Consider the following 25,785-nt stretch of genomic DNA (forward strand, 5'->3'; position numbering starts at 1 on the left):
GGACCACAACCCTCGGAAGGGGCAGAGCTGGGGTGTAAATCCAGATCCAATTGTTGGGGCCTCACAGCAGGGCCAAGGGGAGCAGAGCTGGCACAGGGCGTCCGCAAGCCACACAGCGGGGGGATGAGGTCCTGTGCCCAGCAGGAGCGCGGGGAGGAGGAGGGGTGTGACCTGGCCATGCTGGAGGTGTGGGGGGGCTTGGTCGGGGGTGACCCTTAGAAGTGGGGAGAAAGGTCAATTGCGTGTCTCTGAGAATGAGCCCCAGGAGGCCAGGGCCGCCAAGTCTCCCGACTCCAAGAAACCAGGTCTCAGGCCCCGCTGCGGAGCAGGAGTGAACCCCGTCGAGGCTTCCACCCAGCCCAGCTGTCCTCCCGCCAGACCCCACCCCGGGCCGACGACCTCCGTGACCTCCACCCTCCAGCGGCCGCTGGCAGAGATGCCTGGCCCGTCCAGGGCCCAGGCCCCGCTCAGAACAGCCTCCATGTTTATGGCCGTAAAAAAGAAGGAAGCACGGGCACAGGCCGTGCAGATGAACCCTGAGAACCAAGTGCCAGGGGCCCCCTGCGGGAGGCCGCTCAGCGGGGACTCGGTGACACACGGCGCCCAGCCCGGCCGTGGCGTGCACAGCCAGGAGGTGGGGTCTGCCTGGGGGCTGGGGGGTACGGGTGTGCGCTGCCGGCAGGGGTGTCCTCTCTGGCGTGTGGGGACAGCGGGGCACACCATACGGATGGCCACACTCAAAGTCACCCACTGTCCCTTCCGTGACACGTGAACGTATCTCGAACCTGATGCCCAGAAGAGAGACGAGAGCCTCCAGGGGGCGCACAGGCTCCTGCCCTCCTGGCTGGCCTCGGTGCCCCCGGAGCCCCTGCGAGGGAGCCCTGGTGCAAACACACATGCACTGAGGGGGTTCCTGGCCTCCAGGAGGCAGGGGCGCCGTTCACGACGTCGGGGGGGTGGGGAGCAGAACAGAGATGCCCAGGGAAGCGTGGCTTCCCCCACCCCAGCCTCGGGGCCTCTCCCAGATCCAGCTGTGCCTGCAAATGCCTCTGTGGGACAGTGCCAGGGACACAGGCCTCCAGGGTGATGCCGTGTCAGGGGCAGTCCCTGGACACAACGGTGGCTAGAATCTGGTGCAAGGACGCCCGTCTGGCACAGGAAAGTGCAGGAGGATGGCAGCCAGCTCCGCTCCCTCCCCAGGCTGTGGGGCTCCGCATGCAGGGCGGTGGGGGGGCGGGGACATGGTCCGCCCCCACTGCTGCTGGGTCCATGCACCCCACCCAGTGGGCCTGCTTACCCGCACCACGCTCAGGGAGGACGCAGGGCACGGGCTCCACAGGCACCAGCAACCTCGTGGGCACGCTAAGGCACTCGGAGGCAGATGCACACACATGGGCCGAGAATGGGGGTGCACGGCGCACCTCCAGGCTTGCCAACCTGACAGCCGGCATGGAGGGTGGGCCCAGGGGGTAGGGCTTAATGCCTATGCCTGACCCCAGGGGCTCCCCCCACATCCCGAAGTAGCTAGGGAACTGGGCAGAGGTTTTCTTGGTGTTTCCTTTGGAACCAACCAGAATCCTGTCTTCTCTTTCCTTCTTATTTGAGCTCCATGTGGCCTCAGGCAGTGGGTACATGGGCCGGATCTGTGTCGGCCGGCCTAGGGTTCCAGTACATCAGGTGTATCAGGGCCACGCTGTCCTCAATTCCTGGCCCGCTCCGCACATGGTGCCTGCAAGGCTGGGCACCACGGCGAGGGAAGTCCCACCAGGGCGGGCCCCTCCCACGGCCTCCTGTGCCATCTGCCTCCTGCGTCTGGCAGTGGGCCGGCTGGGACCCCTGACCGGCCAGCGTCTGCCTGCAGGACAGGCCCGGGCCCGGTCCTGGCGGTGGGCAGGCACGAGTTGATTAGAGGAACAGTCTGACGTCTTTCTCGGAGGCAGAACCCAGAGGTACAGAGCAGGAAGATGTCCTTGGGGTTCCTGCCCCTTTGGCGGCAAGCCTTCCGGGGCCTCACCATGGCTACGAGCGCAGGACCAGGGGGCCACAGGCCCCCGCCGGCCCCCGCCGGCCCCCGGACGGGAGGCACTTGCTGCCCCAAGCGTGCCAGGAGAACAGAGCCCAGCTCGGCTCAGCCCCCCAGAGTCCCCGGGGGAGCCCTGCCTCGACGCTGCTGCCTCAAGGGCCCCCGCGCCTCCGAGGCACCGGCCGGGGCGAGTCCTACCTGTAGCTCCTTGTCCGAGTACTTCTGTGGGTTCTTGCTGCCCTGGCTCTTCTTCCGCAGCTTCTTCAGCTCGGCCTGGCACTTGTCCAGCGCGTCGCCCTTGCTCCTCTGCTCCGTCTGGTACTTCTTCAGCGCAGCCTGCGGGGCAGACCACACAGCGACTGCTGAGCCCACTGCCCTGCCCGCTCCCACCCAGCGGCAGCCCGGCCTGCGGGCCGCCAGCAATGCCACGGTGGGGAGGGCAGAGCCCGCTCAGGCCTCGCCCTCCCACGCCACCCCCAGCCGGGGCGCCCCCTGGTAACTCAGGCCACATGCCCCGACAGAGCGCAGCACCTCAGGCCCCTCTGGCCCTGGGGAGAGGTGACGGCACAGGAACGGGACCCCAAGGCCTCCAGGTCAGACGCAGAGTCTGTGCAGGCTCTCCAGGGGGCAGGGACAGGGCTGTGCCGTCCCCGCCACGGACAGTGGCAAGCTGTGGGGGCATGGGAGCTGTGCATGGGGCGTAGGATGCGCCGGCTTCCCCCATGCACGGCGCTCTGTCCCAGACCGGCTGGCACGGGCAGGGCTGCGGGGAGCCTGCTGGGTGGGAGGCTGGCGGTGAGCTGCCCACCCGGGAGACGCGGGGACGAGGGGAGCGGGCGCAGGCAGCCCGATGGGTGCGGTACTTACGCTCAGGTACCTGGCGTCCAGCTCCACCTTCTGCTCCAGCTGCGTGAGCAGCTCATTGTGGAAAGACTTCAGCTGGACACAGACAGGACGCATAAGGGCCGTGAGCACAACACAGGCTGGGACAGGCGGGGTGGGGTGGGGGGAGGCTCCCAGGAGAGGTGGACGGTCACTACCACACCCCAGACACGGGCCACCCTGAGGGGCAAGGGGCCCGTCGGATCCCTGAGCCAGTGACCCTGCACAGAGGCTTGGGGCCTGGGGAGCTGGGAGGCTCCAAGCACCAGTGTGGAACAGGAATCCGGAGGTCAGACCATCCTGGCCTTGGACAGCCTTGGGGGTTCTGCTTCCCAGGGCGAACACAGGAACTGCTCCCCCCGTCCCCCCCTTTTCTTCAGCGGTGAAGTGTTTCTCAAGCTGACATGGGCAGACTAGGAGGGGCCCATATGACCCCTCGCTCTAGACCTGCTGGGTCATGGCCGGGCCTGGAATCTGGGCAAGTGTGTGCTCCCCAGGCCTGCCCCCCATGTCTCTGCCAGACCCCTGTGGCCAGCTGACAGTGAGATCCTGCGTGGCCTGGGCCCTTTCCTCCCAGGTCCTCCTGTATGTCCTTGGCCCCATAGTGGATCACCTCCCCACTGTGTGACTTCTGTCCCGAACCTGGGATTTGTGCCCATCTTTCTGAGGGCAGCCACATGGCGACACAAGGTTCCCAAATGGACACGGGGCCAAAGCACGCAGCCTGCCCTTCCCCTCCCCTCCGTCCGATCTGCCCCCTACATTTGCCCCTTCCTCCCCAGGGGCCTCACCATCTCTTCCAACTGATTCTGAATCTGCCTGTGGACTTCGGCCATCTGAAAGAGAACGTCTCCTGGAAAGGCAGCATGGAAGAGAGGAAAGAGAGAAAAGGTCAGGACTCTGCGCTATGGTCCTTCCAGCTGCCCGTGGCCGGGGAGCAGGGAGCAGGTAGGCCCAGTGCCTGGGCCTGGGCTGTGGGTGAGCAGGCAGAGGTGTGCCGGAGGCAGGGCAGAGAGCGCTGTTTCTCCTGGTGACACCGAGACGAGACGGAAGATTCTAGAGTAACAAGGGATGCCACTGGGTGACTTCGGGGTGATGGGGTAGCAGCTGAGGTTCACGACAGAGGCCCCAAGTGGGGGCCCCTTCGTTTGCACATCTCAAGCCCACGAGTGAGCCTGTGACACATGCACCTCTTACCCTGCATCCTGCTCCCACGCGTAGCTGCCAACAACCGCCGTCCCACCCACTCTGGGCCCAGGTGGCACTGGGACCCAACACACTTGCCGCCCGTGCTGCCCACGTGGGTTACGTGGGGTGAAGGCAAGACCTGGCTGCAGGCCTCAGAGGCGAGGGGCCCGAGGAGGCACCTGAGGTCCGTAGCGCTGGGGACCTCGCCAAGGGGCTCTGGGGACAAAGGGAGCACGCCGTCTAGCTCTGCACACATTTCCCGAAGCAGGGACGGGGGAGGGCTCAGCCTCGGTCTTCCTCTTCCCAAAGCTCTGGAAGGTTCCACTCAGCTGCCACTGTGAAGTCTGGCCACTAGGACCAACAGGTGTGCAGCGCTTCCAGCTGCGGCCACGGAGGGGAGGTCGCCACACAGCCCATGACACCAGCATGGTCACCCCCAAGTCAGGGCCCACGGAACAGAAGCTCTAGGCCAGAGGCTGCACAAGGGCCCCCAGCCCTGGAAACCCTCAGGGCTGCCCAGCTGCCCTGAAGTGCTGGTGTGAAGGACCCCTCCCCGCCCCCCGGCAAACGGCTCCATTTCCTCGCGTGCAGAAGGAACAGCTGGAACAGGCAGCGGGACATCGTTTGCTTGGCGCCATTCAGAGCTCATGCTGTCCGTGCGCCACCGACACGGTGGAACGGGGGCCACTCTGCCCCCGAGGGTGCTCGCTCCCAATGAGCCACGTCCCTGCGGTGCTGCCCACACCAGCACGCCCTCCCTGCTCATGCCTGGGCTCCGTGACCCAGAGACCGTTTTGGAGGGCTGCCACAAGGGGTATCCCAGCAAGGCCACCCGGAAATGGAGACAAAGGCCAACAGCCCCTGCACCCTGACGGGGTGGTGTGGCCTCCAGCTGCACAGATGGCCCCCCAGGGTCACTTTTCCCCCCAGAAGCACCACCGGGTTCTGGGGAGGTCTACTTCTCCTGGTCACTGGCTGTTCTGTGACGTCCACAGGGCACACTGAGTCCCGGCTGTGACTAGGAGCTGTAGAGACGGACCTGTCAGTCAGCACAGCCTCGAGGTCCGCCAGACTCCCCTGCAGGGCCCCGAGCTCTGCTGTTCGAATCTCAGTGCCCCGGATGGGTCCCCAGACACCTGCTCTGCCCCAGAGAGATGCACAGATTTCTGTTGGGGGCGGGGGGCAGGGGAAGGGACTCCGCACATCCTAAGGAGCCAACTCACTGGGCAGCTGGGACCCCGGTGTTGTGCCACAGATGGTGTGCGGCTGACATGTCCCTCCTCCTCAGCCAGCCTTAAGCCCAACTGCTGCAAAGACACCCTCAGGCCTGCCACTTGGGTAAGTACAGACCCCCAGGGCCTGGCCTGCGGGCAGGCCTGGGATGAAGGGGAGGCACCCCTGCCCCAGGGAAGGGCCAGTGCCCTGGCCACGGAGCGTGAGTGTGTGTGGGGGTGTGAGCGTGTGTGAGCACGTGCCCCACGGACACCGGCAGCTCCAGGCCTGACACGCCTGGAGGGAGCGTGAGGAAGGGACACATGCACGAGCAGGGGCAGCCCCCAGGAGCTCCTGTGCACAGACAGCCCAATGCGGTCTGTGGAGCGTATGGCACGGGCCACCCCAGACGCCAATGCCACAGCTGGGGAATGCCAGTCGGCGCCTTGTGCTCCGGGAAGCCGCTCCCGGTCCTGCTCCAAGTGTGGGCCTGTCCTCGGGCCTGACGGCGCTGCAGGATGGGGCAGGGCAAGCACGGGCGGCCCTGGGAAGAAGGCCCTGCCTCTGCCGTGGCTTCCTGTGGTCAGGTCAGAGTACGAGCACACGTGGTCAGTGGTTAGTGGTCAACCGTGTGCAGCGGTCGGGACATGAGCAGACCAGCCCTGCAGGAGAGGTCAAGCCTCCCCTGGCCTGTCCTGGCCTCGTCCCTCCTCCTGATCCCGACTCTGGGGCTTTGATGTGTGAGAGAAGAGGCCAAGAATGACGGGGACGCAAGGTGACATGAGGGGCCCGGTTGCCAGCATTGGTGGAAGGGAAGCCACTCTCACAAGAGGAGCGAGTGGCCACTGGCCAGGGGTTCCTGGGGACGAGGCCAGGCCGCGGTCACCCTGCCTGCGGCAGAGCCCCAGTCTGGTGTGTGCGGCAGGGATGCGTCCCGGGTAGCTGGAGTGCTGCCCACAGCAGGCCCAGACCCACAGGTCCGAGCCCCAGATGCCCAGAATCTCAGACCCAAGAGGGCAGCACCAGCTTGATTCTGCCTCTCTGTGCTTTTGGCCTTCTGGAACTTTCCCAGGACACACACTCACCTCTCTGACGTGGGGAAAACATCTGGGGTCTTGTTTGTGATACGGGGGACTTCCTGTGTTGAGGGCCCTGGACCCACCTTCTGGCCCTCTGCCTGCGGGCATCTGGGAACGGCTCAAGCCGAGGCCAAGGGCGCAGCGCCCACATGGCACAAGGTCTGGCCAGCCTGGGGAACAGCCCAGAATGCGGCCCGGAGGGCGCTGCCCTCACACCCATCCTCTGCCCCCACAGCCCTTGTGAGGGCCATCAAGTCTGGGAGCGAGACACGGAGCAGGCTGTGGCCCAGCACAGTCTCCCCGCGGGGGCGGCTCCCACGGCATCGGCCACGCTTCGGGCCCCAACACAGTTACGTCAACAACAGGATCCAATGAATAAACACGTATTTCCTGAAAAGTCTGGCGCGACTGGCTCAGGGAGGATGCCTGAGGAACGCGAAGAACCCCGCCGAAGGGCCACCACTTCAGCAGAGGAATTCCTCCCGTCCAGAAAGCGGCCACTGCACTGCCGGTGGCCGATGCGTCAGAAGCACCCGGCGTGTCCCCCCGCCGCTGCCTGCACCGACGGGCCTGGCTCCCCCGCCAGCCCGCCGCTGTGCCATCGGTCACAGAGCCCGTGCGCACACTCAGCTCTGAGCTGCAAACCCACGGCTGCACAACCAGCCCACACAGTCAATTTTTAAACTGCGTTTTACAAGCAGCTGCTAGAAGCCATATGCTCACGAAGCACGCGGGGCGGTGGGAGGAGGGGGAGCCAGCCCCCGGCAGGCACTGGACCCCTGGGGGCGCTGCTGGGTGCCCTGAGCTGGCTGCAGGGGGCAAGGGCAGAGCTATGCCCCGCACGACACTCCCCGAGAAACAGAGAGCCCAGGCGTCCGCACTAGCGCTTACTCGTCTCCTCCTCTGCTGTGCTTTCCGGGTCCCGAAGGCCCGGACGGTCCTGAGCGCCAGTGAGCTGGCTGGCGCCGTGTCTGATTTCTGGGTTCCGTGACTCTCTCCATCCCATCTCCCCCACATGACGGACAGCACGGAGTGGGGACCCCCTCCCAGGAAGGAGACCACAGGCTGTGCCCCGGCCTCCTCTGAGTGCAGACGCACGGGCCCCAGGGCATCCACGTCCTGGGTTCACAGCTCCGGCGGGCCCTAAACTTGAAAAACCGGGTTTGAGGTAGCAGCTCCAGCGCCGCGCTGCCAGAGCAAACAGCAGACGGGCGGGTGACTCTGCCCCGGAGACACCACCTGCAGGAAGTACCAGCGCTCCACAGAGCGTCAACAGGGGTGCCAGGCGGCGGGCGCCCGCACTCAGGGTGCAGCGGGCGGTGGGAGGGCAGTCCTGCCACACCCGGGAAAGTGAGTCAGCAAACCCCGAGGCCTGGTGGCCCTGTCGGAGCGGGGGGACCCGCAGGCCCAACAGCTCACAGGTGCGGAGGGCGATGTGCGGGAGGAGGAGGGCTGAAGGCCAGCGGGATGAGAGAAGAGATACCCCGCGCCACGGGCCTCACACAGGACCGAACAGTGTCCACGACACAAAGGCATCTGAATCAGAGGCCATGTCCTCGCCAACCCTCCCGCCAGCTGTTGGCCCTGCCTGTCAAGCAACCAGGTCAGCGGCGAGCCACCCCCGCCACCGGCCCCTCAGCTCGGAGATTTAACGTTTCGGGTGCTCTCCAGAGCCTCAGTCCTCTCCCGCACACACGGCCACGCCTGTCCCCGAGGAGCAGCAGGGGCGGGGCAGCCAGCGCACGCGCGTGCGCATCCACGTACACACAAGACACACGCACGTAGGTACATGTACACAGGCTCAGGCATGCACGCGCACTCGCACGCACGCACTCACGCACACACTCAGGCACATGCATAGAAACACAAGCACACGCGCAGACACACAGACATGTACACACAGGCACACGTGCGCACACTCAGGCACACACGCTACACTTGCTCGCAGACACACGACGTGCTGCTCCCCTTCATCACAGCCCGCTGTGGGGCATGAAGGCGGAGGGAACGCCCAGCTGGGCTTCAGCGGGTTTGGCTCACGGGGCTAACACAGGACAACAGTGGGATGGTCAGGACCCACCTGGGAGCCTGAGCATCTGTGGACACATCCACATGCTGCTGAGGACGGGCTGGGGGCCAGGGAGCCACCCGAGGGAGGATGGGGGCTGTCCTCGCGGGAGAGCAGGCGCCTCTTCCAAACCCTGGGATCCCAGCAGGAGGCAGTACCGGGGCTCGGTGATGCTGCTTTCACCGATTCTACCTCCACTACAGACAAATTCCCCACCGACCCTCAAAAACTCGCACTGGTCCCGGCAGGAACCTCGGAGCCAGGCAAGCAGAGAGGGCCCCGGCGGGCCCCACAGAGTCAGGTGCTGCTGCGCCCCTGGGGGCCGAAGGTACGCACTGAGGAGAGAAAAAGGCAGAAACAAGAGGCCCAGCTGCGCGGAGGAGCAGTGGGGCAGGAGAATGCAGAGCCTGGCCGCACCCGCGGGAGGTGAAGGGGGCCCACGCCGGGGAGGAGAGCTGGGTGGGCCCGAGGCTCCCAGGAGGGCCCTGGAGAGGCGGAGAGAGGAGTCCCACTTGAGGCAAGAACAGGACCGCGGGAAGGACAGTGCCCGCCGGCACCGCCATGTCCTGGGAGCAGGTGCCACAGAAGCATCGGCCGCGCGTCCCAGGGTGTTTTGGGAACCACGACAAGGACCCATGGAGGGTGGGCTGCTGGGGAACACAGAGCGGGACGCAGTGAGCTGCTTCACACATGTGCAGCATCGTAGGACCACACAGGTGAGGTAGCTTAGAACCAGGAAAACCTTCCCGTGTTTCCCCAAACTGAGCTCTTTGGGAAAAGAAAAAAAGATTCCAGAAAACTAGAAAAAAGTAGACATACCCAATTTTTGAAAGTTACAGAGTCTGCAGGATTCTGGCTGCAGGTAATGGTGACCAGCTCACAGGCTGGGGCGCCTGCGGTCCTCTGCGGTCAGGCATCCCCAGCCATTCAGTGAGCATCTGCTCTGTGCCAGGTGCTGCCTGGGGGACACGGTGACCAGAGGCTCTCCTCATGGCGCCCTGGCACTCTCCTGGGATGCGCAGATGCGGACGGGCCTGCAGATCTGGGAAGGCCGCCGACAGCAGGGCTGCTCAGTGTGCTCAGGGAAGGCCACGAACGTCTGTGGGGCTGGCAGCGGACAGGGACGCAGCCTCGTGGGTCCCAGGGCTCCTCGTGGCCACCACAGGGCCCGGAGACCACAGCACAGTGAGCGGCCGCAGCAGGGAGACCCGCCTGCCAGCTTCTCCAAACCCAAGACCAGCACCGGCGCAGCCTCGCGGCCTGTGGGAAGCAGAGGCGAGATGCGGCCCCCACCCCTGCGGCTGGCTGGCTCCTGGATGCCCGTGTGGGCTTCAGGAAGGCCTGAGGGCACATCTGAGGCCCATTTCACAGTCCCACACCCAGATGTTCCCATTGGTGGCCCTGGGTAAGCACAGTGTGAACTGCCGGGCCACCAAGAGCGCCGTGCCACCCGGAGGTCCCAAGAATGACAAACACCCCCGCCCCCGCCAGGTCCCGAGCCTCAATGATTTGCCGAATCTGCTCTAGCATCCTGCTTTTTTGTGTACGTGCACATGTGCGTCCTGCTGAACCTGAGCCCGGGGGACGTGGCCGCGGCCTGCGCGCTCTGAGACCCGGGCCTGCCACGCCCACGAGGAAGGCAGACCCCCTCCTCGCAGCAGCCCCCGCGGTGCACCTGGAAGGCCGGCAGGCCGTCCGTGGGCCCCTCCCCAGCCAGGACCGCAGGCCCCTCTCGTTTCTCTCCGTTAGGAACTCTGCGTTCTGTCCGTCTGAACGCGGCTTCAAGCACTCGGAACTGCTCGGGCCTGCAGGGCTCACAGGCAGGCGCCCGGGAACGTGCGCGCGGTGCTGGGACTCATGCCTGGCTCCCTGGGCGCTGGGGTCCTCGTCTGGATCTACACGGCCCTCCCACGCCTTCACGACACTGACATTTGTGAAGATTCAGGCTGGCTTTTTGCTTTTTTTTTCTTTCTTTCTTTCTTTCTTTTTTTTGCAGAAGATACGACGTGTTCTTAAAACCCTCAACTGACAAGAAGCTGAGAGGGAGCGGGAATCTGGCTGACCGGCGAAAACACCGGTGCGGGGGCGTGGGGCTGGGGGCTCCTGAGCACGCAGGCTGGAGTCTGGATGGTGTTCTGTGTGTACCCACAATGGCGGGACAGAGGCCAGCGTCCTCCTGAGAGCCTCCCAGAGCCACTCTGCAGGTGCCTGACCCCCAAGAAGCGAGGACGGCACTTCATCGGGGTGTGAGGGAGTGCCTCGCTGAGGCTTAAACAAGAACCTATTTTGGCCAGCGCCACGCAAGCCTGAGGACACCAGCTTGGGGACAGCTCCAACGAAGGGGGCCCGAGGCCTGAGCTGACCCCACCGGGCAGGTGCGCAGCCTCCTGCAGAGGAGTGACCGCCGGAGGCCAGGGCTGGGCGTGCCCGCTGGAGGGCCCCCGAGCATCACACCCACAAGGACGGTGTCGTAAAACCCGATGAATCAAAAAACGGAGAGGAAGTGGGGACTCCACGGGGAGGCGGCCAAGGAGGGCGGTTTCTTTCTTTTTGCTCTGGTTAGTTAAGGTCCAGGATAAGATCAGTCTCGCGTACGAAGCAGTGACTCAGCACTTGCAGACGTGAGCCGGGGCCGCCCGGACAAGCGCCCTCCGAGTCCCCATCACCTGCCCCCCCCCCCCCCCCCCCCGCCGTCAGTGAGCTCTCCGTAGAGAGTCTATTTCTCAACTTGTCTCTTTTTCTCCTTTGCTCGATTTGTTTTGTTTCCTAAATTCCACGTGAGCGAGATCAGGTGGTATCTTCTCGGACTGACACGTCTCGCTCAGCATGACACCCTCCAGCTCTGTCCCTGTCGTCGCGAACGGCTGGACTTCACCTTTCTCACGGCCGCGTAACATTCCATCGTGCACAGATACCACCATGGTTCGGCACAGCCCTTGCCCCAGGGGCAGGCCCAGGGACGCACCGGCCTCTGTGACCAACAGCAACAGTGACGGCACAGGACCTGGATGCAGCGCCCTCCGCGCACCCCCAGCAGGAGGACGACGGTGCTTGAAGCACTTAGGGAACAGGCAAGATGGGGGAAAGACCCCGCAGGGGGCCGGCGTTCAGTCCCCGTGGGGCCAGGCCTGTGCCCGTGGCTGGGCCACTACACACTTGTGGGCTACGGGTAGGTACCATGGGTGGCCCCTTCCCTCCTGCCCCTGACGCCCCTCATCCCCAGTGACAAAGTCAGGGCCAGGAGGGGTCTTCCCTGCCACGCCCGCCCGCCTGTGTCCTTCCCATGGCAGGAAGTCACCCACTTGTGGGACTCTGGCTGTCACAACAGCATAGGGCCCTGCAGAAGAGAGGGTCTGGGCACGGGGTGGGGGGAGCCCGGGGGAACTGATGCCACAAGGAAAGGGGGATCTTCAGTAGTGCTACAAATGGGTGGGGAGTGACAAGGCCAGGCGCCTGGCCCACCAGCCCTCGGGAAGATCAGCATTCTCAGACCACGAGGGGGCTCCCAGAGAGCACTCAGCTCCCAGGAGGGGGGCATCCAGAGGCACGGGGCCCGCAAATGTGAGGCCTGGGACCCGAGTCACGCCCCATCTCATCTGAGGGTCTCCCTCGGGCTGCCACAAGCCCTCCAGTTGAATCCCATAACCTGCTATCCTATAGTCAGGGGACAGTCAAGCCTCTCTCAGCCCAGACAGGCCCCCAGGACAAGCCAGGATTGGTTCTGGGGGAGGGCCCTGCACATACCTGACAACCCCTCCCAGGGCACTGGGGGCTGGCACCGAAGGCCTGGGAGGAGACATGGGCCACCTGCCAAGGCCCCCACCCCAACCCCAAGTGGCTATACGCCTCGCTCCCAGGGGCAGCCATGCCCCGGCAGAGCCAGATGTGACCCCGCGGCAGAGGCAGGAAGGGCCCCAGGCTGCAGAAGCTGCTCTTAAAGGCCAAAGCCCCCAGGGCCCGGGCGGCGTCACACCGCCGAGGCCTGCGCTTCTTGGAACTGAGGCCACACGGACACCACAGGGCGCGGGGGAAGCACGATAGACCCCAGGAACCTAGCGGCCACAAAGCATGATTAGAGAGGGGTGCTCTCGTCTAGAGCGTCTGGCCAGCCTAGGGCCGCCCGGGGCCTCGCTTGGGGAGCCTGAGGCCAGGGAGGGGAGAGGGCATGGAGCCTGGTGAGTCCACAGGTGGGAGCCCTCGGGACAAGGGTGTGTTGTTCATCGGTCAGGCCCAGGGAATCCTGGGATCCGGCTGGGCTCTCCGGGGCTGGGATGCAGAGTCTGGGGAGCGAGGGCCTCGGCAGCCATAGGCCCGCTGGGACCCCAACCCCGCCTGGGCCCCGCCACCAGCCCCCGAGAAGCAGAGCTAGGACCAAAGCAGCTATGAATCTGCGGCCATGGGACGGTGTGTGCGCCCCGTTGGGGCGGGTGGGGGGGTCTGCTAACCGTCTCTGCCTCCCCCTGGGACAGCCACACGTCAGAAGTGTCCTCAGAGCCCCACACTGTGCCAGAAGGTACTGGGGAGGAGCATGACCTCCGTCCGGTGACACCGCCTCCAGCCTGGTCTTCCCAGAGCTGGACGGACCTGGTGGAGGGACACACTGTCACTACTCGGAGACCCCGGTCTTCCCTGTGGTCTCCAGTGTCCGCCAAGGACACCGAAATCTCATGTCTCTGGTATGTCATTTCAGGAGGGGCTCCGAGCCAAGGGGTCAGCTGCTCACACTTGGCAGGGAACATACACCACCTTCTGGAGCCTTCTGAAGCAAATATCCATCATGCTCAATTATTCTGGGGGCTTCCAGAGCGGAAGGCGGCTCCGAGAGCTAATTAGCATATGCCCGAACAAGACACAAATGTAGAGCTCTCGTACGGCGAGGACAGACAGTGGAGGGCCGGAGGGGGCCGTGCGCTGTGAGGCCACCGGGATGGGACATGGAATTCCGACAGCGCCAAGGGGACCCTACCTACCCCCACCCCCGGATCCGTGGCCAACACCACCCTCTCCACCGGCCTCGAAGCTGCCAGATCCTCCCTGGGAGAAGCGGGTTCTTCTCCTGCTCACAAAAAAGGAAGAAAGCAGTTGGTGGGGGGGAGGGGGAGGGCAAGAGAAAAATCGATGGCTGTGTTGCCATGGCGATGACAGCAGACGGCGGTCCTCCCCAGAGCACTCTACTGAGGCGCAGTGAGACCGCACAGCCCCTTCCAACCATCGACGCCTGGGTGTGGGGCCTCCAGGCAGGGGCCAAGGCGAAGTCGACCCTCGGGCCCCTCCAGCCCATGGGCTGCAGGTCAGGTCCTGGGCAGGCGTCGGCCCCACCTGGAGTCCGATCAGATCTCAGGATCTCAGCGGCCTGAGGCCTCCACAGGTGTGTCCTATGGGGATCCCCAGACCATCTGTCCAGGATGGCAGAGGGGCGGCCTCAGAGGGACGAGACAGGGCAGGAGGACGCGGAGGCGTCACTGTGGAGGACATGATTTGTCCTGGTTCACAGGGGTGGGCAGGAGGCTTGGTGGGGGCTCCAAGCCCATTCTCTTCTCCCCGTAGACCCCACGGCATGGGCACAGGAAGACATCTGCAGCCACTGCGAGGAGGCGGAGGGGACAGCGCCCACACAGCCTCCCCCCTGCCACCGCATGTGTCCACCAGGGCTCACCTCCAGCAGGCTCGCCGCCGGCCAGTCTCGTCTTGCACCCTGCCTGGTGTGACTTGCCGGGAGGCGCGCGGTGTGAACAGAGCAGAGAGTTTCGGCCTATGTTTCCCCCCAAAGCAGACACAGGTGACCAAGGTCACCTGGGAGAGGGAACCGACACCAGGTTACAGGAGGCCACCTAGACCTCATCAGGACAGGACAGAGCAAGGCCAGAAGGGCTCAGACATCCCCAGTGGTCACCCAGAGCCCCGGCCTGGCACTGAGCAGAGACGCTGCCCCCCCGGACTGGCACTGAGCAGAGTTGCTGCTGTGAGCCCTTCATAGGGTCCCACCGAGGACCCTCGTCTCTGAGTGACAGTGGCTCTCCACAAGCCTGCCTGTCACGCTACCTTGCTAACTGCCCAGGCAGGCATCGGCTCTCTGGACAGCTGCTTTTCAAGCACTGACTTGCTGGAGCTCATGCAAGACACAGACGGGCAGAGGCGACGTGCAGAGGACTGGGCATCCGTACGCCAAGTCGCCATGGTCAGGATGTCACAGCTCCTGACATGCCCGCCCTCTGCCAACGCCAGGGACTCCAGGCACCCACACCCCCCAGGGCTGGCACCCCAGGGGAGGGGTGGAGACCTGCCTCCCAGGCTCCCAACCCAGCACCTGCACCAGCCCTCGGGCCACCACACTGCAGAGAGGAGCTCTGCCCCAGTGGGAAAACGAGGGAGCTGCTCTCCTCCTCAGACGCTCTCGGGGTGGGGGTGGGGGGGCGAGCCACGCCCAGCTCAGCACACGAGCTCTACAGCGCCTAGCCTGGGGGGGCACGTGGTGGAGTCATGGGACAAGGTCCGGGGGCCAGACTGGCTGTCATAGGAGATCACTGGGCCCCGGAGTCTGGGGCTGGCCTGGGCATGCCGCTGCAGGGAGGGGTTTACGAGGCCTCCGCGAGCTTCCCGTGGCATGTCAGGACCTGGGACGGGTCCCACGCTCCCTGGCAGGGCAGGAACAAGCTGACAGCAAAGACCCCAGGCCAGGCCCTCACAGACCCTGCCCGGCCCCGTCACCCCAGAAAACGCCCCAGGCCAGGCCCTCACAGACCCTGCCCGGCCCCGTCACCCCAGAAAACGCCCCAGGCCAGGCCCTCATAGACCCTGCCCGGCCCCGTCACCCCAGAAAACGGGCTCAGGACAGAACTATGGCTTAAGGCCCGTCTCTGCCCCTTCCAAGCAGGAACCCCAGTAACCAGGCGAGAGGCCCCTGGGTCCCCAGCCTGTCCTCAGGAGGAGACCCAGTCATGGACTGCTGTGCCCCATTGTCATTCCTGCCCCAGAGCAGACCCCTGGATGCCAAGGGACAAGGAAACGTGCTGGAAGACCTCCGGCTCTCACCAAAGCCACTGCTGACAGACAGGAATCCGATTAGGACCTTTACTAACGTCTCCTGGCAGAGGCTCAGTCTAGCCCCTAACACTCTCACCAGGGTGGGCTAAGCTGGTACCCTGGAGGCCCCCAGGAGGAAAGCAGGTCATCTGAGCCCAGGGGACCCTGAGAATGGACCCCCCAAAGACCACCCCAGCCCCAAGGCCTGGGCTGCCAAGCAGGACCGAGGGACCACAGCCCAAGACAGAAAGGCCATTCCACCAGCTCCCAGGCTGGCTTCGACCCTTCTCATCCACACAAAGCTGAGCAGGACGGCAAAGTCCACGAAACCACAAAGGGCTGTCCAGTATCAAGCCCTGACAGGTCCCTGTGGCCCAGGAAGCCCAGAAGAGCACGGTCCTGACCTCTGGGGTCGCTCAGCTGCTTCTGCCCCAGCCACTTCTTCACGGGCCAGCGGAGGGGGCCTTGGTGTCATTAGCTGGGAAGGGGAGGGAAAGGCAGGATCTAGGCATGATGGGGCCTAGGTGTGGGTGATACAGGGTCTCTGAGCCAGGTCCTAGGGACTTGAAATCGCTCCCACAGTGTGGATCTGACTCAGCCTCCAAATGGCACGTTCCTACTCTCGGGTCCGACAGCAGGGGCCACATCAGACCGACTGCGCTAGGGTGACTGACGGGGAGGCGGGAACACACGAGAGCTCCTTGGCCAGGTGGTCAGCTCCTACGGTCAGCTCTGCCGGACACAGACCGGGCACGGGAGGGTGATGCAGCCAGACCACCTCTCGGCCTCATGAGAGCAGGCGGGCAGCCTCGGGTCCCATCCAGAACCACATCTGCCTTCAGGGGCCCTCCAGCCACGGCTGCAAGGTCCCTGGGGTCACACTGCCAAGGGCACGCCCTCGTGTGGCTCTGCACCCCAGCCACACCCTGCTCAGGCCAGCGGTACCTCTAAGCGAGAGGCCAAGTTTGAGAAAACTCAGCTCTGTGCATAGAACCGGGAAGAGGTGCCCAAATCCCAAGGGTTCTCCGCGGGTGGCATGGGAACGCAGGCCTGGGCTCTTCACTTGGGGAACCACAGGTGGAGGGCGGCCACGGGCAAGGCAGTGCTCAGGCCACACCTTCCTTAATCCAGTGACTCAGGTTCCAAAGCAGGCGGGCTTCAGGCTGCCTCCCAGCAGAAGTGCCTGCTGCAAGGCCGCTCCCCGCACGCAGCTCAGCTCCGCCAGCCGACAGTAGCCCTGTAGGCGCACACGTGCCCCAGACCACTAACAGCGGCCGCTTCAAAGGCAGGGGACAAACACGAAACAGCCGTTCGTACAGATGAGGCAGCCGGAGCAGGCCGTGGACAGGACCGGGTGGGCTGGGCGGGGGAGTGTGACCCCGTGTGCGGGACACGGGGCTCAGTGCAGGTTCCGCCGCACAGCTCTTTAAACAGCGCTGCCTTCATGAAAACTGCAGAACCCTCCAGACTTGCCTGCAGAGACGGGAGGCCAAATGGTGGGCGATGTGATCCCCTCCTGCTGCCTGAGTGATTCCAGCACCAAAAACCTGAGTCCCTTCACACGTGTGCCGGGACCCCCCCGCCCCGCTCCCTCCCTGGGTTCTGCCCGCTCCGTGCACACAGTCGTCCTGCCACAAGAGCCCAGGCTGTAGCTGCAGGCCTCGTCCAGGGGGCGGGACGTGCTGTGGCACGCGGCACCCTGGGAGACCACAGATGACAGCAGCCTCGCCTGCACAGGGGCCCAAGGCAGTGGCTGGCCCCCCGGGAGCAGAGCACCCCTGGGAGCCAACACTGGGGCAAACAGTGCATGCGACGGCACAGACTGGAGCTGGAGGCTGAGGGCCCAGGAGCCAGCCCTCCGTGCCTGGGTGGGGGACATGCCCAGCCATGGCTGTCCGCGCCTGTGGCACACAGAGAGCGGAGCCAGAGCAGGACCGAGGTATTGTCAGGGGGCAAGGGAGAGGAGCAGCGGCCCAGAAGAGACGGCAGCGGGAGCTCTTTCCACTCCTCTTCCAGCTTCTCCCTGAACTGAAATGTCCAATCGCTTGACCCTTTAAGGAGTGCAGAGCCTGGAGGGACCCCGGCCGCCGCAGCACGTCTTCCCTGGCTCAGCCTGCCATAGGGCAAGTGCTCCGATGGCCCGTGTCCCCACCGAGCCACGGAAACACCAGCCTCCTTCAGGATGAAGAGAAGCTGACCTGCTCCCCCACGGGAGCCTTCTAGAAGCATCTGCAGCCCTGTGCATGCTCCCAGATCAGGCTGATGGCGTTTCTAACTGCTCATGGTCTGGACAGATCAGGAAGAGGCCCAAGCACGGGGCCTCCTGCCCACCCTCCAAGGGACTCAGATGGAGGGAGACATGGGCGGAAGGGCCGCAGCCACTCTGAGATCTGGTGAGTCCCCCACCCCCGCCGCCCCCCGCAGGGCCCTGGGACAGGCACATGGTCGGGGCGCCCTCCCTGGGGCCGCAGGCTGGGGATTGGCCTGGAGCCTCGGACCCCGGCCCGCACGCCCACCGCCGGAGCCGCCAGGGAGCCCGGCGCCAGCAAGCACAGAACCCACAGGGATCTGAGCAGAGCGGGGCCTTGGAAGAGCCGCCCCGAGCACGCAGATCAGAGGCTGGTGCGCTCTGTAATTACCCCGCGGCGGGCGGGGGGCGCACGGGAGGCGAGCCTCAGCAGGGCCGGGAAGGCAGAGGTCCGAGAGCCGCAGGCAGCTGCACACGGTCGAGTGTGGGTGGTGCCGGCGAGGGGTTAGAGACGCTACAAGAGGCTTCTGAAGGCCGCCGTCCCCGCGCTCCCTGACGAAGCCGCCTGCGGTATCAGAGCAAAGGCCTGCTGGCCCTGCTGCAGGGGCAGGCCCAAGAGAAGCAGAGAGCGGGTGCCCCCCATGAGCCCTGGAGCTGGGGCACAGAGACCGGCGGGACCAAAGGCAGAGCGGCCAGCTGCCTACCGTGCGGGGAGACGGGCAGAGTCTGCACAGCCCCAGCCCAGGAGCACAAAGGCCGCTGTGGGGCCAGGCTCGCACTCAGAAGTGGGAAACACGCTGTGGGAGGCTCTCCACTCCCACAACCTTGGGGTCTAACTCGAGGAGCGCGTGCTGCTCGAGACCCTCCCTCTGGGCGGAAAGGGCACCAGGCTCCGCAGGGGGTGGGGAGTTGCAGTGTCCTGCAGCCGTCCGATGAGGGTCTGCACATGTCACCCTAACGGGACTGGAGGAGTCAGAACACAAAAGGGAGTGGGGCCAGGGTCTCCAACCCTCCAGCCCGCAGGAGGGAGCACACCTGAGACCCAGGCGGGAAGTCGGCAGCCAGAGGGCAGGCGAAGCCCCACTGAGCCCCGCGGCAAGATCACGCTTCTGAAAACGACCTCAGGTCAGAGAGCCCTCCTCCCCGGTGCCTGGGCCAGCCCCCCACCCACACACTCCCCCCGGAGACCGGCTCATTCTCAGCAGGACTCCCAGCTCCCCACTCCTGTCCTGGGGGGAAGACCGTGGCAGGAAATGATCAGAAACAGCAAGTCCACGGCGCCGCAGACGGGAAGGGCAGCAGGAAGCCAAACTCTAGCCCAAAGGGACAGAGAAAGTTACCATGTTGAGACGGGGTTCAGCGGCTCAGGACGATGGGATTGCACGACGTGTCATCTGCACACTCACATCACACCCCGCAGCCGCAGAAAGCCACGACCACGGGAGAAACCAACAGGCCCTTTGTCCCGGGAGCGGGGTGGGGCATGCCTTGTCGGCTCGCTAATCAGCGGCTCGCTAATCAGCACGGGGGGCTCTCGAGACTGGAACGTGACACAGAACCCACACCCGTCACCAGGGGACAGGTGGGCTCTCTCCCCGAAGCACATGTGTGCACACGGGGCCCCGGGCCGGACAGGACAGCCCGTCAGAGAGCCGAGACGCAGGACCATCCAGGAACCCAGGTGGGCCCCTCACCGGGGTCCTGACCAGCCTGCAGAAGGGGAGGAGAAGGGAGCCCACAATGATGCCCCTGGCAACCCACTGAGGGAACCGAGCATGGAGGGACCAGGACAAATCATGTCCTCGGTGGGTGACCTCAACACCTGAAACTCCAATGACACTGTTGCGTGTGGACAGTGGCCAAAACGTGCCACCGAACCCCAACCTGTCCACACAGCCAAGAGCAAAGCACCCCAAGTGTGAAATTTCCACCAGGCCCCAAGGCAGTGGGCAAAGCAAGAGGCTCAGAAGGGCCTGGAAGACCTTGTCTCTCTCAGCAGGTCACCATGTGGGACGAGTTCAGGCCCGGTGTCCCTCCTGGGTGGCATCATCTGTCCCTGGTACGTGGGCACCTTGGATGCCCCAAGTTATGACAAAGTGAAAACAAGTGCCTCTTGGTGTCTGAGAAGTGAGTCTAGCACACCCCCACCCCAACCCCCGAGCTGGGCTGGCCAAGGGGGCCGGTAGCTGTGGTGTCTGGGCCAGGGGTCAGGGTGGTGGGGGGAGGGGATCCTGTCCATGCAGATGTGGCATGAGAGCATGAGTGAGAAGGGAACGTGGCTGCCTGAGCCACACTCAGAGGGGAGCCCTGCCAAGTCCCACAGAAGCCTCCCGAGCTGGGCACAAGCCCATCCGCTCACTCCCGTCCCCGAGGGTGACGGCACTTCCACAGGGAGCACCCGGGGCTGCCTGTCCCGCAGCCCAGCACCATGTCTGAGGCGGCCTAGCAGGGCAGCACCGTGGAAGTCACCGTGGGGCTGGGCTCGGCATTGCCGTCCCATGGACACATTCGTTCAGAGCAGCACAACCCACCCAGAATAACGCAACAGCTGACAGAACACAGAAACGTGGCGTTCCCAGTGTGTTCGTGGAATGTTCCACAGCAGCCAGCAAGGGCACTCGCTGCAGGGGACGGGCTCCGGGCAGCCCCAGAAAGCACAGACCCACCCTCCCAGGGCTCCGCCACCCTCCCTTGCTCCAGACTGTGCTTACTTCTGCCAGAACGCCTCACTTGAGCCCCCTGCACTCGTGCGTGCGTCCCTTGCTCCTGTCCTCTGCACCCAGGTCGCAGCTCAACACCCGTGGCCCTGGAGGCACCCTCCCCACAACACACACACAGGCACACAGTCGGAAGATCTGTAGCACCCCAGGAACGAAGACCCCCAATGCTTCCAGCAGGAGAAACACACAACACTCACCCAAAACTGAAACCCCGCGTCGGAGAAATCAGCAGCCCAACGCTGGGGCCCAGAGGACAGTGGGTGGTGTCCCCAAGCCCGAGGCAGGACCGCATCCCGTCTGCAGTTCTAAGTCAGCCAAGCCTTTGGCCGAGTAGAGACGCGGCTGCAGACACACAAGGGCTCAGGTGCTTTCCTACATACGTGCCCAGGATCCCCCAGCTGAGGGAGAAACGCGACCGGAGCACGTGGTCTCGGGACTGGAAAAGGGACTCCCGGTGGACTGGGGGGGGGGGGGGGTCCGAGCGAGCGGGAAGGTGGGGCTGGGGACGCGCTCCCAAGGGAAGAAGCAGCTGCACGCGCCAGGACCGTGGCCGAGGATCTGGGAACGAATCAGCAGAAGCAAACCGAGAACGGAGCAAACGAAGAGAACCGCAAAGGAAAGGCGAAGTTGTAAGCACAGTCACAATAGCGATAAAAATCCACACACAGAAAATCAATTAACCGGACGTCCTGAAAACAAACGCATTTGTTCTCCTAAAAACAACTCCAGAACTGAAAAGCGAACGGCACCCGGAGAAACCATCTGGGAGCCCTGCACCTCCACCCCGGGACAAAACCCAGCCGGAGGAGGACGGGAGCACAGACCAGCCGAGGAGGAGAAGCACGCGCGGGGAGGGAGGGACGCTCACCGACGCGCTGGTTCACGAGCAGGACGCGAATCTGGAGATGCCCAAACCGGAAACAGCCCAGACGTCGCTCCGCAGAAGGCAGAACAAGCCGGCGCCTCCATCCCGCGGGAAGCCCTTGGCGCCAAGGTGCGAGGGGCCGCTTGCGCGCGCAGGAACATCAATGACTTTCGCGATAATTCTGCAGATAGAAGCAGCCGGACCCAGAACGGACCACGGCACACGCCCCGCAATTCCACCGCTAACTTCCCGTGCAGAAAGAAGCCAGACTTCAAGATCACGACGGGTCACTGCCCGATGTCCGGAGCCGCTGTACATGCAGAGGACAGCGGATGAGTAGCTTCCAGGGTCTGGGAGGGAGGGAAATGGGAGGGGGAGGGCCACTGGGGTCGGGGTCCTCCGGCTGGAGTGGGTGATGGGCGAGCTTTGGAACCAGATGCCAGTGAGCAGCCCTGAACTGCGGGGCCTCAGAGAACGGGAGAACTGGCTGACCAGGGGAGCCCCATGTTTGCTGCCACAACGCGTGGTGAGAGGACACAGGTCTGTTTGCCTAAGCCTGACACACGCAGAGGACGTTCCCGTCCAGTGCTGGCCTCCACGCGAGCCTCAGGAGAGAGTCCAAACACTCAGGAAAGCAAACTGCAAACTCCCTGATTCCAGCCGGGATGGGCCGAGCTCCTGGAGCGGTGAGGGGCCGTCCCTGCCCTGGCGAGCTCCCTGCCCTGCCGCCTGGCTCTGCAGCACAAGGCCGCCCTGCTGCTCACTGGGCCTTGCCACCAGGAAGCTCTGGGACCTCAGGGTGGCTCCGCACACACCCACCACCCTCCTGGAGCCACAGAGACATGCGTTTTCCCGTGGGCAGACCCTCGCCCTTCTGTGAGCGCGACCACAGGGCCCACGTGTGACCCACGTAGCCACAACCAACCCCACGATCAAACGCCCTTCTTGCAGACAGGAGCCCGTGCGCAAACTCACACGGGGTCACGCACAGCACCAGCTCCCCTCCGAGGGGATCAGAGGCCCAGTCCGTGGCCGCCAGAGCTGCAGCCAGGACGCCAGGAGGTGCGGGCAGGCCCACAGCCGGCCTCTGAGCCCGAGCGTCCCCCGTGTCACCGGTGAGGCCGCACCTGCATGCCTCGAGCCCCCTGCGCCCTCCCACGTCTGCCAGGGGCAGGTGAGCCCCGCCTTGTCCATGGAGGCCAGACGGCATCCCTCCACGGCCAGAGAGCAGCACAGCCTCTCAGATGCTGGAGGAAGGTCTGCCTGGCGCCCCCGCAAGCAGAGCCCACCCATCATGCGGGGTCCGGCGCGTTCCACCCGGCAGGTTGCCCCCGGCCCCATAAGTCTCCAGAGCTGTGGCAGTGTCCTCACTGGACACATGGCCTGGGCCTGCCAGGGAACTGGGCCGGCTGGGCCTCTGTGTCCCCGAACAAGGCAATGCCAGAGGCCCCTGCAAAGTGCCAGGGTGGAGAGGCCCCACACGTGGCAGCGGACAGTGTGAAAGGCCACAAGGGCCGAGGGAGGAAGATGGCCTTCTCCGCCGGCAGATAGCCTGCTGCCCCACACCTGCGGGCACGCCCAGGGCCTCTGGGCGAGTGAGGGACACTCTCCCCACTTCATTCCTGTGCCCGCGCTAGGAGCGACATGAGCTCACGGCACAAAATTTGCAAGACAGTGAAAGTACAGAGAGAATGACCCATGCCAGGAGCTCCCCCTGCTGCACTTCTGGACCTTTTCCTCAGTTTACCACACGACGCGCACACACAACACCAGGGCACCCCATGTGATGGGCTGGCGTCCCGTCTCCCTGTTTTACCAGGTGTGCTCCCCGTGACCTCAGTCGTCCCACAGGGCGCTCCACACCAGCCACGTGGATCTGCCCGGGTCCTCACCCCACGCTCTGCTCCTCGGGGGGACTGACCCACCCGTGTGCACCCTGAGTACCCTGAAGCTGCCCAGTGCACCCCACCTGTGGCCAGGCGCGCACCTCACAGCCTTTGCCAGCCATAAGAGTCACGGTTCTCTCAGAAAAGCTTCTTGTTCGACGAGGAGAACGTGATGCCCAGTGGAAGCAGGACCAGACACAGGACAGGACCCCAGTCCTGCCCAGGCATAGGTGGCGACCCGGCCCCCATCTGGGGGTCTCTGCCGCATCAGAGGTCTTACCGAGTTCTTTGGAGCCCTGGCTCTCGCTGGCTAGCTCGCCCATCTTCACGAGGGCGTCGAAATAGCCTTTGGCAGCGTAGGTGACACCTGAGAGAGAAGAGAACAGCTAGTGCCCTTCCTGTGGGTGCACACGGCCCTCAGCACCCACGCTGAGCTCGCGGTGCGCGCCAGTACCCCGAGCTCTGCGGCCCTTCCGCCTGGGCTGAGCGCACCCCGTTTCTTGTTGGCATTCTCCTCTCGTTGGAACCGTTGGACCTGCTGCTCTAAGAACGTGGTGCCCAGTCAGGCCCAACAGCCAGCCAGGGACTGCCAGTCAGCTACTCAGGTCAACTGCTAGGTGCCGTCGTCAGCCCCCCGGGTTGGGTGAGAGGTGGCAGGGCCCACCAAGGACATGTCACGAGACCACACCCTGCCGGGCAGGACACAGCAGGAAGCTGTGCACACAGAGACCCCCAGCCAGCCGTGGGCAGACGGCGCCCCTCACCTCTCCAAGCGGAAGCCACAGCGCGGGCCCACCGACTGCGGCCGCCCGGGATGTGCCCCTGGCGCCTAAGGAAGAGCCCAGTGCCCGCCGACCCCATGCAGGGGCCCGCCCGCCCTGCAGGCTGGGGGAGGACAGGGTGCTGGGAGCAGCACCAGCCGTGGGTGACCACCCTCTTTACTCCCTCTGAAGCCCTGGCTGGGGCGTCTCGCTGGGCTCACCATCGCATCTCATCTAGGTGGCTTCCCACGAAGTGCGTGCCCAGGAGCACGCCCTCGGCAGCCCCATGGCTGGACCATGTCTGCGGCTGGGAGCGGGGGGCTCCTCAAAGCCGATCAGAGAAAAGCCAAGCCCAGTGCAAGGGGGGTATAGGGGAGGCCAAGTGCGGCTGAGGGGACGGGGCGACATGTCTGGCTGAGCTCGTGCCGAAAGCCAGTCTGGAAAAACGGGCAGCGGGGGAGCCCTGATTCTCCATACCCGGCCCCTGGAGAGCCTCACAGGGGTCCCCAGTGGGTGCAGAAAGGGCAGGGCATGGCCATGACCAGGCCTGACTGGGAGTGACACGACGTTCCCCAACGAGGAGGACAGGTGAGGCTGCGAAGGGTCCCACAGAGGGCGGCTCCAGAAGGGGAGCCCCGTCAGCCACGTGCAAGGCCCCGCATGCTGGTGCCCAGGAGAAGGAAGAGGGGAAAGCCCGGTCCGGCTCCACAGGCAGCGCGAGGGGCTTTGCTCGCATTACCCGAGGCCTCAGCTCTGCCCTCCTGCCCCTTCCCCCTGCCGCCGGCCTGCAGACTGGGCGCCTGTCCTGCACGCAGCAGGTTCTGGCGCAGCAGACGGGACGGGACGTTCACCCGCAGGCTGGGCCGGCTCTCAACTCCTGGCAGGCACAGAGGTTGCCACCAAAGCCTGGGACCTGCCATCGTCATTAAGACCCTACAGGTCAGCTTTCAGCTTGAGGAAGGGACAGAACCTCGAGGCAAGCAGCTGGGCCTCCTTTCTTGCAGGGCTCCTGGGGCAGTGTCCCTGTGCACAGGGCTGTGGGGCGGAGGGAGGGCAGCTCGGGAGAGCCTGCGGGGTGCAGAACACAGTGTGCGTCCCAAACCAGAAGACCGTGCAAGGCCCCGCCCCTCCACGCCCACACGGAACCAGGGAGACGGCTGGGGGCTGCCAGTCAGCGCCATCCACCTGCACACAGCAGGAACCCAGGAGCCCTGCCCCACCCTCCTGGCGTGATCTGTGTGTGACATCAAGGCCACTCTCCTTCAAAAGGGTCAGTGTGCAGCAGCCTCGCGTAAGAGGAAGGACCAGGGCCGCGGTGGAAGGCTATGTCGTAGACCTGCACACAACCGGAGACCCTCCCTGCCCCCGAGACGGGGCCAGTGGGCAGGACTGTGGCCAGACACCTCCAGGTGCAGACCAGCAAGGCCGCTGTCCAGGAACCCAGTTCCACTGGCTGCTCTGTCCCCAGGTGACCACGAGACTGCCCAGCCCTCTCCTCGCCGTCCCCAACCCAAAGTGCCACCCAACCACATCCCCACAGGGCCGTGCACAGCCCAGGCCAGCAGTCAGACGCTGTTGTGCACTCTGCACAGAGAGCCTCCCTGCCAGGGGGCGGCTCTGCTGACAAGGACGTCACAGTCAGAGCAACAGCCTGACACCCACCCTGGAGAGACACGGCGGGGGGGGGGCCAGCATCGGGCCCTGAGAAGCGGGTATCCCTGACCACAGCGTGACTCAGCTGGCCCCCACTGGGCTGGAAGGGCCCAGATACACCCACAGCACATGCTGGCACCAATGTCCCCTCCGCGAGTGAGGGCCCTGAGTCCCGGG

At 64.9% G+C, this 25,785-nt stretch overlaps 1 protein-coding gene across 4 annotated transcripts in view; it reads right to left on the minus strand.

Annotated features, from left to right (window-relative positions):
- The window catches only part of BAIAP2 (BAR/IMD domain containing adaptor protein 2), a 62,834-nt gene that overhangs the window by 21,553 nt on the left and 15,496 nt on the right, over positions 1–25,785 (minus strand). For all 4 annotated transcript variants that reach the window (XM_047706398.1, XM_047706401.1, XM_047706399.1 and 1 more), the window contains exons 3-6: positions 23,475–23,561; positions 3,697–3,758; positions 2,891–2,962; positions 2,222–2,359 (exon numbers count right to left, since the gene is read on the minus strand). In XM_047706398.1, coding sequence (XP_047562354.1) covers positions 2,222–2,359; positions 2,891–2,962; positions 3,697–3,758; positions 23,475–23,561 — 359 coding nt within the window. The remainder of the gene's footprint in view (positions 1–2,221; positions 2,360–2,890; positions 2,963–3,696; positions 3,759–23,474; positions 23,562–25,785) is intronic.

Source organism: Lutra lutra, chromosome 16 (genome assembly GCF_902655055.1).
Source record: "Lutra lutra chromosome 16, mLutLut1.2, whole genome shotgun sequence".
Lineage (NCBI taxonomy): Eukaryota > Metazoa > Chordata > Mammalia > Carnivora > Mustelidae > Lutra > Lutra lutra.